This window comes from Pteronotus mesoamericanus, unplaced genomic scaffold (genome assembly GCF_021234165.1).
Source record: "Pteronotus mesoamericanus isolate MK-2021 breed Mesoamerican mustached bat unplaced genomic scaffold, CSHL_Meso_final scaffold_99, whole genome shotgun sequence".
Taxonomy (NCBI): Eukaryota; Metazoa; Chordata; class Mammalia; order Chiroptera; family Mormoopidae; genus Pteronotus; species Pteronotus mesoamericanus.
This window is the reverse complement of record NW_026555330.1, coordinates 3745645-3760351: the sequence shown is the minus strand read 5'-3', so window position 1 is coordinate 3760351 and position 14707 is coordinate 3745645. Positions and strand designations below refer to the sequence as shown.

The 14707-nt window shown below is 44.7% G+C and overlaps 1 protein-coding gene across 1 annotated transcript in view; it reads right to left on the bottom strand.

Moving 5' to 3' along the window:
* The window catches only part of CASQ2 (calsequestrin 2), a 58118-nt gene that overhangs the window by 27169 nt on the left and 16242 nt on the right, over positions 1-14707 (bottom strand). Inside the window, exons 2-4 of the mRNA XM_054564909.1 lie at positions 6588-6672; positions 3425-3525; positions 1821-1932 (exon numbers count right to left, since the gene is read on the bottom strand). Coding sequence (XP_054420884.1) covers positions 1821-1932; positions 3425-3525; positions 6588-6672 — 298 coding nt within the window. The remainder of the gene's footprint in view (positions 1-1820; positions 1933-3424; positions 3526-6587; positions 6673-14707) is intronic.

Sequence of the window (14707 nt, the reverse complement as noted above, 5' to 3'; positions counted from 1 at the left end):
GAATTCTATGTCCTTTCATTATCAGAGGCATACGTTTTTGCTAGAATTCCAGGAGCGTGCAGAATTTTCTAATATTCAATCAACAACATTTCAAGAAAAACACTGGCTCAGGGGGACACCAAGATGAGTAAAATGAGGACAGCAATCAAAGGCTCACAGCCCAAGGGAGGGTTACGGACCCTTAAAGAATCACAGTGCAGTGTGACAGCTGCCAGAACAGGGACAAGCACGATGAGCAGAGCTGAGAGAGGGGCTGAAAAATGTGCCAGAAACCTGTGCATACTGATCCATATTCACACACGCTTGTCCTCATGAAAGGGGTAAGGTTGTCACAAAATATGGCGCATAGGCTGACAGTTGGGGTAGAGGACTGAGTGGAAAGGAAGAGGTGCGTGGGAGATTTGGAGAATGAATAGAGGGAAGGGGGAGAGTATAGAAAGAGAAGGAGTTGGAGCCACAGCTAAGCCACGTATGTCTGTTTAGAGCAGCAGTGAGCTCCACCAGAATCCTCTCTTCCCCCCTCCCCGGCCCCCTTGCCACTGATGAACCTCTCTCCACCTCCCGAACTCCTACCCTGATGGGAAGCATGGCCGAGGCCTGTGTCAGAGGAACTCCCTTCTTCTCTCAGGGAGCCAGTCTACATCCCTATTAAGATGGAAAAGTGTGGGGCAAGATAATCCCAGGGTGGTGCTTCAAGCTGGGGCTGAACCCTTTGCCTCTTGCCAACAGTAGCTGTTTTCAAGGAACCTGGTCTAGTTTTCTACTCTGACCTCAGAAGGAGCACCCCAGAGAGTGGTCGGCATCTATGCAGACACATGAAAACTGAAATAAAGGCACCTAAAGAACTGGGGCAAACTCCCTGGCCAGCCACCTTCCCCCAGCACTCCCTTAAGCAGGGTGCACAGAGGCTTTTGTGTAGCAAACGAGGAGACCATCCCACCGGGTCAGAGGGAGAGAAAATTGGTGAGTTGCTGAGATGACTAAGGAGGCCAGCTGGCAGACGGGGTAGAGACACAGCTTTACAAGTAATTTCAAAATATTTTGGAGTTTCCAGAAATAGCCCGCAGCAGCCCTTGTCTGCATTTCCCTTGCGTACGGATGTTACTGGATTCTCTTTCCTAGTTATGCTGAGACCCCAGAAAAAGGCTTTCCTCGGTGGGATCGTGCTGCCAAAGCAGCTTGAGAAAAGGTACTCGGTAGTTTCGTCTTGCTGGCTTCTTCCTGACCCCTGCTCACCACCCTCTCCCCCCGCATGGGTTGTGCTGATGCTATGATATGTTCCTGTGCCCACCCAAAACCTGGCCACAAAGCTTTCAAAGGGAATATACCGAAGGGCGTGGTGTGCGATCGCAGGCGGCCTTGGTGGTCAGCTGGGCTGGCCAGCAATTTTCCACATTGTGCTGTAGCTGCTAAGCCCAGCCCTACCTCAATGTTCCTCTAATGCTGTCCAAGTGACTGAGAAACTCTCCAACTGGTGACCACGGGAGCTGCAATGTCAGGGAGACAGCTCACTATTTGCCCCATTTTAGGGGAGAGTCCAACTGGTGTGTGGACAGGTGGAAAAGTGGAGGGAGGGCTTTTCTCTCTTCTGTAAAATGCTCACCAGCCTCCAAGGCCAGAGAACATGGCCCAGCCTCAGTGTCCCTTCAGCTCCCCTGGCTGTTCTGCGTGATTGATTCAGGTGTCCCATTGCACAGGAAGGTTCTCCCTCTCTTCTACCCAGCACAGGACTCGCCGATGGCCCCTCTTCTTTATGGATAACCTGACATACCTTGTGGGGAACCTAGCCGTTAGCCTGGTGGGGTTGATAGACAACTTACATTCTGAGTCCTCGCTCTTGAAAAAGCCAATGAGTTTGATCTGGTCCTCAATGCGTTCAAAGGCTTGGACTTCCAGTTTGTTGCTGATGACCTCCACTGGATCTTCAATGAGCTGAAATGCCACACACACACACACACACACACACACACACACACACACACACACACACAATCAGTTCCTTCCCCAGGAATCAGGCTTATAGGCAGAGGGCTTTGGAGGGAAGTTGTGGACTTTGGCCTCAGCATCCATACCCCTCTCTCCCAGTGAATTCAGGAGCGGCACCTTTTAAGAAATTGACCTTAACTCAAGGGGTAGGCTGGTTGTTCTGGGGCAATTCTATTTCTCTTGGCATTTATTGATTCAGGAATGGCATGAAACCTGATTCTGGTCAATGAATCTCTAAGGAAGATTCGCTGAAAGCTCTAAGAAAGTTCTGCTTTCTCTTTAAGGCAACAACATAAAGCAAGATTTTCCCCCTCCTCCTCATTAAATATTAATGAGGAAATGTGATGTATCAGCTCCTGCCGCTGGCCATCTTAGAACCAACTTGGGAACAGTCAGCTTTCACAGGACAAAGCAAACACACTGACAAGAGCATTATCTGTCACTTACAGAGAAAAATGCAACTAGAGTCCTAATTCAATCAAGTCTACATGCCCTTGCTCTGGACATCTATTTGTGAGGGTCAATCACGTTGCTTGTTGTTTAAGGTGGCTAGAGTCTGGTTTCTGTCATGAACTTCTGAGAGCCTTGGCCTTGCCGGTAGAGCAGGGGCAGTGCCATGTCAGCCCAGAGTTGTTCAGTTGCTGCCCTCAACTTTTTTAGGGCTTGCAGTTCTGGGTCAACGAAAGGGCCAAGGACAATCTATGGGCACTTTTTTGTAGGAGGTAAACTTCCATTCACTTTGACTTTTTCCCTGGGTTTTTGAAGCCGTGGAGAAAAGGTGAGAGACAACTGTGGACAGGCTGGTAGATGAAGAACCATCAGTAAAGATGGATGTTCTTTTTCTGTATAGGACTCTGGTTCAAAGTAGCCTGAACTTGGCCTCACTGCTGTTATTGGAAGTATGAGTTTATCTATGGATAAAATACTTTTGTAGTGTTTGTTTCTCTATTTGCCTGAGTATGTGTACCCCCATGGCTGACAGAAAGGGTGATATTGGAGTTTATTAGTCCCGCCCTTTTTCAGTCTTCTCTGAGGGTAAGTCAGGGTAACTGAGCTGCCTGTTGCTCCTCCCCGTACAGATCCTGAGGTGACTATCCACCTCTTCCTTGGACGCCCCATCTCCAGTTCAGAAGCACTAGAGCAAAGCCAAGAGGATTTCAGGGGATGTTGGTGTATAACTGCTAAGAGAAATAACATGTCACTACTACACAGTTCTGACTGACCATGAATAAGACAGTTTCTAAGGTGACTTAAAGGCCAATTTTCCAGAAGAAGTAAATAGCACTGTAATGTAGGCACTCCTTAATTTTCTGTGAAGCCTGAGAAACCTGTCTTGGACCAAGAGGGGTTACCCAGCTTCTCTGTTCTTATTTGAAGGTTTGACTTCTCCCTATATTTGAACCCAAAAAACTCGGGGCTACTGCGCACAAATGCTTACGTCTAAGAGAAACTCCACCAGGACATCAGCTGCAAACTCGCCATCAAACTCAATTGTACGATCGCCCTTCAGAATGTAGAGGCTTCCTTCTTCAGTAAAACCTGGAAGAAAGCAAGAGTTCCCAGGACACGATCATCCTGATGTAGGAAAAGCTGTCATCTCAGCTGGGGTCAGGGTGAGTGGAACCAGCATTAGTCCTTGGACCGGCTCCCTCTGACATGCTCCCAAAGTGGAGCTTTAAATCAGAATAGTCAAGAACCAACAATTCCACCTGGATTTGTAACTTAATGGGAAAATCCATTCTCCACCCCACCACTGCTTTAATTTTCCAAAAATCCTGTGACCTCATTCCCCTTATCAGAAAGTCTTAATGCCCTCCCCCACCTGGCTCCTCGGCTCCGTTCGAGTCTCCCCACAGTCTCATGCCGCCCAGCCCTTTGCCTTCTCCCAGGGAAGGCCTGTGCTCCTCTGGGCGCTGCTCTCTTAACCCCTGTGACTCCCTTTGCTTCTTGCCCACAAGCTGATATGAAAGGGTACGTATGTGAAAAGACACCGAGCGTGATTCTCTCTCGGGACATCCAACCTTTTGGCATCTCTGGGCCACCCTGGAAGAAGAAGAGTCGTCTTGGGCCACACATTAAATACACAAACACTATTGAAAACCAATGAGCAAAAGAATGGTTTTAAGTAAATTTACAGTTTTGTGTCGGGCCCCATTCTTAACCATTTTGGGCCACATGTGGCCTGAGGGCTGCAGGTCGGACACCCCTGCTTCTCCTTGTTCCTCAAGTCCGGGTGACCCCCACCTCCCTCTGCCATCTTGGGCAGCAACTTCAGGTCTCAGCTTAGGACTCGGGTTTTCCAGGAAGGCCACTCCGCCGTCTCCTGCCATGATTGATCTTCTCCAAGCCCCATGTACCTGTACTCACGAGAGCAGGAAGCCCTCTACGGGTAGGGCTGTTGTTGTCATGGTAGGTCAGGGTGTCACACAGAGCCTGGGCACATTGGACACCCCATAAATGCTAGTGTCCAGAATGAACAGCTTGCTTTTCTAGAGTAGCTGAATTCTGCACCTCCTCTCTTCCCAGTTAACTGAGAAGGCTGCAGGGCAGGGTATGCATCTTCCTTCTACCCTCCATTGCTCTTGGCATAAGGCCGTGCACTTGGACAAATACTTGCTGGAAGACTCCATTTCCCTCCAGAAAGGCTAAATAGCTGAGGCTGGCATTTAGTCCAAGTTCAGGCCTCCTTAATTCCTTAGATTAGTTGTTTCCAAACTCTCTGTGAGCTGGAGAATTCTTTCTCCAAATGAACTCTTTTGCTGACCTCTAGAGAAAGAGAGGCTGGTAACCCACTGCCCGCTGTGTCCCAGGGCACATCTGAAACCCCCAGGCACACCATGGAGCACCATTCCTAAATCTAAATGAGCAACGTGTCTTTGAACCTGGCAATGATTGATCACAAGGGTACCACAGGGAATATCAGCCAGTGTCATGCTGTGGGGTTTTGCTCAGAGTGAAACCAGTTAGGAAGCTATTGCCCTAGCTTTAGGCAAGTGGAAGAGAGGCTGGAGCAGGTTTGCAAAACACCTCTGTCCCAGAAACTCTGGAGACCAAGGAGTTGAGAACAAACCTCCTCCAATAACGCCTCCAGGCTGAGCTTGGAGAAAGGTTTCTTTAGACTTTTCACATCCTCCACTGGAGGAATATTCACTGGGACAATCTTACAAATGCTTGCCCAGTTTGTCTTCCCTAAATTTTTATTCATTCATTCATTTATTCATTCATTTATTTTATCTTTATAGAGAGGGGAAAGGTGGGAAAAAAGAGAGGGAGAGAAACATCAGTGTGAGAGAAAAACATTGACCTGTTGCCTCCCTCACACGCACTGACCAGGAACTGAACCTGCAACCCAGACTTGTGACCCAACCGGGAATGGAATCGGTTGCAGGTTCAGTTTGCGGAATGATACCCAACCCACTGAGCCACACCAGCCAGGGCTTCCCTAAATTTTTAGATCACTGGAACGTTAGTGTTTTCCTCCAAATAAAATTACTAGAAATCCAACTTCTCATTAAAACAATGGGAAGAGAGAAGACTTGGGAATCAACAGGTGCTGGGGAGGAGAAAGAATTCATTAAATAGCTTTTGACTAAGCAAAGAGTTCGTGCTCCTGCTCGAGGGGAAAAAATATTCCTTAATTTGTCTCTAGAAAAAGAGATACTCCAGCCATTCTTAATAATCCATTATCCCTTTTCAGTCATGAGTTCTTCTCTGTATCCAACCTAAACACTGTCTCCTGCAATTTAAATCTTAAACAAACAAACAAACAAACAAACAAACCCACAAGGCTGGTTTTCTTGAAAATAAAATAGAAAACAGTTGTTTGTAATTCTCAGAGATAATGAACTTTTCATGTACCTGAAGATATTTATTGAACCACCACTAATCTTCCCCCGCCCTCCTCTGTGCTTACTATTCCAAATCCAATTAACCTTTTTTCAATGGTGTGTTTACAGCCTCCTGCTATGGCCACTGTTCGCTGGTCATGCAGAAAAAGAGAAATGGGCAGTCTATGTGTGGCATGTTTGAAAACCAGAAAAGTTACCTGCTTTCTCTCTTGCTGGGATTAGAGGTGTAAGAATCTTAAAGTATACTGCACTTAAGCATGACATATTGACACAAGAGATTACAACTCGCCCTGGGCAGTCATTGAAGCGTACCTCATCCAAATCCTCCCTCTTATCCTTGGTGAGAATGCCCAGCTGCAGTTCAGCCTTTAATTTAGAAACCAAGAGGTAAGGAAATATGAGGTGGTAAAAGGAGAGATTTGCTCTCCCTCAGAGAGAGAGAGAGAGAAGCTGGCCTTTTAACTCTAGGATCTAAAAATAAAGGTTTAAATCTTGAAAGCCAGTTTCCCCAGGAAGAAACCCTCTTTGTTGCACCTGATACAAAAATATATTAGATGATTAATGCAAAACCATTCAATTCAGGCCAGTATTTACTTTTACAAAAGTCTTTTATAACTCAAGACTCGGGTATACAAGATCATCATAATGAAAAGAAATGTGAAGCCCAGTTATCATGCAAGAATAAATGAAACAATACTTTTTTTGCAAGACACTTTGTTTCTTCCTGATAGATCCAAAGAAAACCATTCTTACCCAGTTTCTTGGCCAACTTGGCTTCTTTCTTGGAATCGACCATCACAAAGCCTATGTCTTTATGTTCCAGGATTTGGGCCACGAGCTGAAAGGAAAGACAGGGAGAGTAAGTGAGCCTGAGGCCAAGAGAGGTGGACTACATCACAGGATCATACTTTGAGGTTCCCAGGAGGGTTTTCCTCCATTTTCAGTTCCTGTGAGCAATGGAAGCAGCAGTGAAGGGCTTCTGTGCTTGCCCCCTCAGGAGAAGGATGATTCAGCAGAGCGCTGAACTGAGGAGAGAAAGCAGACCTAAGATACAAGGTTTGGAAGGGTACATCCACTCCCACATACCCTTCTCTGCCTGCAGGGTAGGTAAAATTTGCATTGGGAGACAAGGAATCAGAAAGGAGGCAGAGCCCTGACCGGTGTGGCTTGGCTGGTTGAGCGTTGTCCTGCAAACTGAAGGGTTGCTGGTTTGATTCCCAGTCAGGACACATGACTGGGTTGCGGATTTGATCCCCAAAAGTTGGGGAATGAGTGGCATTGATGTTTCTCTCACTCTCTTTTCCCTCCCTTCCTCTCTCTCTCAAATAATTTTTTTTAAGTTTGTTTTTTTGTTTGTTTTTTTGTTTTTTGTTTTTGTTTTTTAAAGAAAGGAAGCAGAGTACTTGGATTCCCACAGATACCTGACTAGGGAACCCAAGTCCTTCCCCAGCCACCAAGTGAACCTGGGGAGGGGTGAGGACACAAGAGCACACCAGACGGGCTGAAGGACCTTAGAATAAAGGAGACCTGTGTCCTTGATATCCAAGCATAGTTCTCGAATCTCCCCACTTGGGGAGTAGGAATGTCCATTGGGTGTACCTGGCAAATAGACCTGAGACAGGCTCTGAGGTTTCCCTGTAGTCCATGGAGAGCAAGAGCTGGCAGAACCTGGAGGTGAAGAGGATGAAGCAGAGATCTAGGTGGGCAGATGGCCCAAAACTGTTCTGAGTGGCCACCAACACAGATGATACCGAACACAGGCTTGGGTAAGCTCCTGAAACTTAGATACAAGGAAGTAGGGAGACCCTCCCAGGACTGAGATCTAGTTCCTGCCATCTGGCTGAATAGGGGCTTGAAAAGGAGATAGAATGAAGACACTACCAGAGACGTCATGAAACATTAATATTACTTTTCTCCAGTTAAACTTGAAAAAAAGATGACTGTAGATGAACATGCAGTTTTAAGAAATGATACAGAGAGATCAGGGGCTTTCAGGTCTATTGGCCATAGACGATAATTTCGTAACAACTATGGTAGCAGATGGGCGCTGGAAATATCGGGGGACCACTTTGTAAAGCGTATGACTGTCTAACCACTATGCCGTACACCTGAAACCCATACAAAATAATGTTAAATGTAAACTGTAATGGAAAAATAAAATTTTAAAAAGTAAAATGTAATAAAAAGAAAAAATAAGGAAAAAAAAATGCCTGGAAGGAAATTTTTGACAGGAACTACTTCTGGGCCTAGGAATGAGGGAAGGAGAGTGAGGATAAAGACTTCAACAGCTATTGCTCTTTTCTGCTGAAATGTTGTTTTAGATTTTTGCTTTTATTTTGATTTTTATTTTCTTCTAATCCTTTAGAATAAAAGAGATGTGATAGCTTTTGTCAATTCTTGGTTGAATTGAAACCACAGGTTGGCCACCAGTACAAGAATTTAGTAAAAATCAAGAGAAAGTTTCTGTGAGAATCAACTGGTTATACTAGGATTCATAATAAAGTAGTGTATATTTTATTGTTATTTGTAAATTATGTGCTACACATCTTTTATATCGATAAAATCTATAATAACCTTATGTACATATAAAAATAAATAACACAGTCAGATCTCATGTACACTTTACCCAGTTTCCCCCAAATAGTAACATCTTGCAAAACTGTACTACAACATTACACACTGGATATTGGCATCAGTGTAGTCAAGATACAGAATATTTTCATAACCACAAGGGTTCCTCATGTTGTCCTTTTATAGTCATATCCATTTGCCTCATCTCCTCCAACCCTTGGCAAATACTATTCTCTTCTCCATTGTAATTTTTTTCATTTCAAGAATGTTCTATGGGTTGACTCATATAGTATGTAATCTTTGAGGATTGGGCTTTTGCCGCTCATCATAGTTCTCTGGCGATTCACCCAGATCCTTGTGCATATCAATAGGTCATTTCTTTTTATTGCTGAGTGGCATTTCCATGGAATGGAGGTACCACCGTTTCTTCAACCATTCACCCATTGAAAGATATCTGGGTTGTTTCAAGTTTGGGGCTATTACGAATGAAGCTGCTATAAAAATTTCTGTACAAGTTTTTGTGTGAAGGTTAACCTTAATTTTTCAAGGACAAATGCCTAGGAGTGCAATTGCTTATATGGTAATTACACGTCATCAAATGGTTTTCCAGAGTGGGCGCACCCCTTTACATCCCCACCAATGACAAGTGGTCCAGTTCTTTGCATCCTTGCTAGCATCTGGTGTTGTCTCTATATTTTAATTTTAGCCATTCTAACAGATGTATAGTGATATCTAATAATGGTTTTAATTTGCATTTGCCTAATGTCTGATGTTGAACATTTTTATATACTTATTTGTTATGTATATGTTCTTTTTATGAAATGTCTGTTCATGTCTTTTGCCAATTTTCTAAATGGATTGTTTTAAGATTGTTGAGTTTTGAGAGTTTGTTAATATTAGTCCTTTGTCAAATGTGTAGTTTACAAATATTTTCTCTCTGTAGCTTATCTTTTCATCACAAGTGTTCAATTCTGATCAAGTCCACCTTACTACCTTTTTCCATTTGTGAATTGTGCTTTTGGTGTTACGTGTAAGAACTCTTTGCCTAGCCCTGGATCCTGAAATCTCCCAATTTTAAAGAACTTTTATAGTTTTTCATCTTACAATTAAATATCCATGATTCATATTGAGTTAAATTTTGTGTAAGCTGTGAGATTTATATTGAAGGTGTTTTTTTGGTTCATTTTTATTTTTTGTCTTGTTTTGTTTTGCCAGTGGGTGCCCAACTATTTCAGCACCATTTGTTGAAAAAGCCACCTCTCCTCCATTGAATTGCTTCTGCACCTTTGTCAAAGATCAGTTGACATACTTACGTGGGTCAATAATGCTTTCTCTATTCTGTCCCTCTGCCAATAACATAGTCTTGACTACAGTAGCTATACAATAAGTCTGGAAAGTGGGTTGACTACCTCTTCCCACTTTATTCTTTTTCAACATTGCTTTAGCTAGTATAGTCCCTTTGCATTTCTATATCAATTTTAGAATAATCTCGCCTGCATTTACAAAAATATCTCACTAGAATTTTGATTGAAATTGCATCAAGTCTTTAAATCTGTCTGTTTTCTTCAAGAGAATTGACATATGTATTATGTTAAGTCATCCAATTCACAAACACAATCTGCCTCTCTGCTTATTTAGGTCTCCTTTGGTTTCCTTCATCAGCATTGTGTGGTTTTTAGCAGATAAGTCTTCGGCATATTTCGTTAGTTTTATACCTCAGTATTTAAAATTTTGAGTGGTTGTAAATAGTATTGGATTTTAAATTTTGGTGTCCTCTGTTTATTGCCAGTATATAGATACATAATTGGTTTTTGTATGTTTATCTTGGATCTTGCAATCCTGCTAAGCTATTATTCATTCTAAGAGGGCTTTCTTGTTTTGCTTTGTTTTGTTTTGTTTTGTTTCTGTAGATTTCTTGGGATTTTCTGTGTAGGCAGCAAGGTCAGCCACACTTAGGAACACTTTATTTCTCTCTTTCCAATAGGTATGGCTTTTTCCTTACGTTTTCTCATTGCACGGGCAAGAACTTCCAGCTCTATGTTGAATAAAAGTGGTAAGAGTGAATACCTGGGCCTTGTTCTCAGTCTTATTGGTTTGTCTATTTTCCTTTCGGGTCCATCAGGTTTTGCTTCACATGTTTGACAGTTTCGTTTGTTCGTTCATATACCTTTGGGATTTCTTGTTTTCCTGGTGGATTGATGCTGGCTCTGCTTGGCTACAGCTTGTGCTTAAACCCCTCCATTTCTCTTCTGCAGTTGCTTCTCCCACTTCTCCCTCTATTTCCGTGTCTTCATTTTCCTCAGCACCTGTGGTTTCTCCCTGGGATTTCCTCTGCTGTTACAGCTTCTCGGAGGCCTTTCTTTGCCTCTTTGCTCTGCCTTCCGTGACCTCCTCCCATGCTCACATTCTCTTTCTCTCTGGCTCTTGCCTCTCCTGTTCTTCTAAAGCTAAGGCTGTGGGGCGGGCGCACTGAGAGCTGCCCTGCGCAGCGGCCCCGGGGGCTGGGGCCGGGGGGCAAATGGCATCTCCCAGCCTCAGGCAGCTCTCTCCCCTTTCCTGGACTTTGGCTGGGACTAGAGGAAGTTTAGGATGAAAGTCACCAGCAGCAGCATTTGTGTTATGATTCATCATGAGCCTTCCTGTGATGTTTAAACAGGCCGGTCATTCAGCAAAGTCATTTGGCTTCTGTCTATTGCATTCAATTTGTGAGCCAAAGTCATTTTTGAATCTGTTTTCTGGTTTTCAGTGTAAGCCACTCCATTCTATTTCATGCTGTCAAAACTTCATGTATCTATGCCTATTATTCAGAGTTAATGATGATAAGACCTAGTGGCTTTGTGATGTGGATGAGTTTACCTACTCCTAGAGCACGGGCTTCTAATAGTGGTTTAAGAACACACATGAATCACCTGGGGCACTGGTTCCAGGAGGCTTCCTGGGCTTCAGCACGAGCACTGAGAGAATAGCTCTGCGCTGGGGCTCACAAAGCTGCCTTTTCATAAACCGCACCCCCAAACCCCACAACTCTGACACAGCAGATCTCATACCGCGCTCTGGAAAACACTGTCATAATCTGTCAGTTCATCCACAAGTGACATGGCACAGTTTCCAGCTGCGGCCCATGGGCTCGTGCTTGGCCCCGTGGGCCCCTCTACCTTAGGCACAGAAGAGAAATATTCATATTGCTGAGAATATAAGAAAGTAATTCTGAAAATTAAACATAGACTTTTACTCCAACCTCTCCTGGGCATGTGGGTCATGGCCTTCTAATTCCCTCATCAATATTTATATATGACTTTTGAAGACCTATGGGTGGAAGGGGAAGGTGCTATCTCAGGCATACTCAGCTCTGTTCCCCGCCTTTCCTGTTTAACTAAGCACAGCCCCCCGCTGTCCTAGGCTTGGATGCATAGATGGAAGCTGCGGTCACAGACGGGCCAGGAAACCACACTAGCAGAGACCTGCTCACCTCTTCCTTGGCACACTCACGCACAGCCCCTGCCGGACCACATCACTCTCACCTCCCGCCGTGATTAGGCCCAAAGCCTGCCCACTTGAGCTCTGTCATCACTTCCGTCAGCCCTAGCGAGCACCTTTCAGGAGCATAAGCCAAGGGTGACCAGGGCTGGCTGCAACCCAAGAGAGAGCAGTGAGGCTGGTGGAGGAGGGCGGGGGCGGGAGATGCTATGGTGAAAGCCTGGGGCCTTGTGGGCTGACTCTGGACAGGACCCATTCTCCCCGGGACCAAGAACCGCTGCTGGGCTGGCGGGGCGGGCTGAACATGGGCTGCCTCTCATGCTTGGCTGGGTCTCACCTCCGCGTTTGCTCCAGTCCCAGATCTCTAGCTGACATGTTCCTTTCTCCACTGCCACTGCGCAGCCCATTGCTTACTCAGGTTGCGGCCAGCCTCAGCCACCCTTGGCTGCAAAGCCCAGCTCCAGGGTCATATTTCACTCCAGCCTCCTTTCTGTGAATTCAAATAGCCTATCCCAGAGACATGGCCCTCCAACACTTGCTTCACAATCATGAGAGTTGTGCATGAGTCTCTTCTGAGAATCTTCCCTCCCTAAGGAGAAGGACCCTGTGCTGGGCCATTTTTGTATCTCGTATACTTCCTTAGAGACACTCAGACTTTGTATGAAAGAATGGACTAGCCCAAGTATATCCCAAATTCAAGGGACATTTGAGCCAAAGAGAAAGACGCCATCATCGCCAATGACCGTGATTAAGAGTTACAATGTGCAGAGAAAAGATAGAGTGACTATGTTGCCTAAATTCCAGAAAACTGGATTACTCCTGAGGTCTGACTTCAGTTTTCTCTTGTTGACTAAAAATCTTCCCTCTGCAGGGTTGGTTGGTTTGGCTGGTTGGCTGGTTGGTTCCCTCGTGCACCGTCTCACCTCTGTCCACCCTAGAGAACAGGGTTGTCTCTTACCAGCTGCTACATGGAGCCCCTGGACGCTGGCACAGTTCTCATTCTTTGCAGAAACATTAAGATTTGCTTTGCTCATTACTGATTCTTTTGAGTACAAAAAAAAAAACTTTATGGAAAAGTTTTATTAAATAATATGCACAATTCAATAATAAAGAAGTAGGCATTCGTGGCATACCCTTCCTCTCTCTCTTCATATCATCTTGTGTAGGTATGTATTGTATCACTGCCACCTCTGTAATGACAGGGTCATGCTAGGTCTCATCTTTAAATAAGTAAGTGACCAGGGATAGTAAGTTCCCGTGATTAAGGATACAGGGCTTGGAATCAGAGACCTGGATTTCTGACTTGGTGGAAACTGCTCTGACTCTGTTGTAAAATGTGGACAATAACAATATCTATTTCATAAAGCTGTTGGGAAGACTAAGTGAGATAAAGCATGTAAGGTGTTTGACACAGTTCTTGGCATGCAGTGAGTGCTTAATGTTAGAATTTCTTCTTAATACCATGTCAGCTGGATAGGGTTCTGGACTGATTGGGCTGATTCAACAATACCAAAGCCTGAGGGACTGAAATGTTAAGAAAACAGTAACTGTTCATTGAGGACCTACTATGATCAAGGTCTGTGCTAAACAAAAGTGTGTAAGACATTATTTCAGCATCACAGAACTTGTGGCTTCATTAGGGAGGATGCTAATGAAAAATTAAGTAGATGCTGAAGAACTAGAAAATAAAGTCTATGGTGGGAGAGAGAGAGGGAGAGAGAGAGAGACAGAGAGAGAGAGAGACAGAGAGAGAGGACTCATAGTCAGGGATGTAAATCATGCAGATTGAATTTCCATGACCTGCAAGTTTGGCCCGCCTTCAGCTCCAGCCTCTTTGGGGCCGCTCTGCCTCTTACTGAATACACTCTTCTCCAGTTCTTAAAACCTCAGGTTCTTTCTGCCCTCAGGAGGTCTTTGGGGAGGATCCCCTTGTCAGGTGGGCTCCCCAGCCCTAGGCGAGGCATGCACGGCAGCTGCCTGCAGGGGGCGCATATTCTGACCCACACAAAGGCGCTAAACAGGCTCTGCTCTGACCTTGACCCTTCCCTCTCTCTGATGACCCTTCCCTCCGTCCTCCACCAACTCCTGTTACCCTTGAAGTCTACACATAATTGTCAGCTCAAAAGGCATTTCATGACTCCCAGTCTGAACAGGGTGCCCTTTTTAGGCATGTCAGTACTGCCCTGTTCTTTTCCTTCGCAACCCTTTCTCAGTTGCTAAGTACACACTGGCTTACAGGGTCATTTGCAAGCTCTGCATCCCCGTCTGGTTTTTCCCCCATGCCATCTCTAGTACTCAGGGTAGTACCTGAGCACAGGAGAGCTCAAAAAAAAAAAAAAGAAAAAAGTTCCTTGCCCTCTATCTGATCTCACTTATAGGTGGACTCTAGAAAACAGAACTAAACGGAACCAAACTCATAGATGTGGAGAACAGGCTTGTGATTTCCAGAAGCAGGGCGCAGAGGGTGAGGAAAATAGGTGAGGAGTCAAAGTGTGCAGACTTGTGGTTATGAAGCCTGGGGATATAATGGAGAGCGTGATGACTATAGTTCACAATACTTAACTATATATTTGAAAGTTGCCAAGAGAGTAATCTGAAAAGTTCTCATTACACGACAAAAATGGTAACTATGTGGTGATGGATGTGTTAACTAGACCGATTGTGGTGATGATTTCACAACACACACGTGTATCAAACCATTATGCTACACACCTGAAACTGATACATGTTACACGTCAAACATATAATATCTCAATAAAAATTTGTTTCACTACGTATTTTCATAAAATGGAAATAACAGGGAGATAGTAAAGGCATCTGGTTAC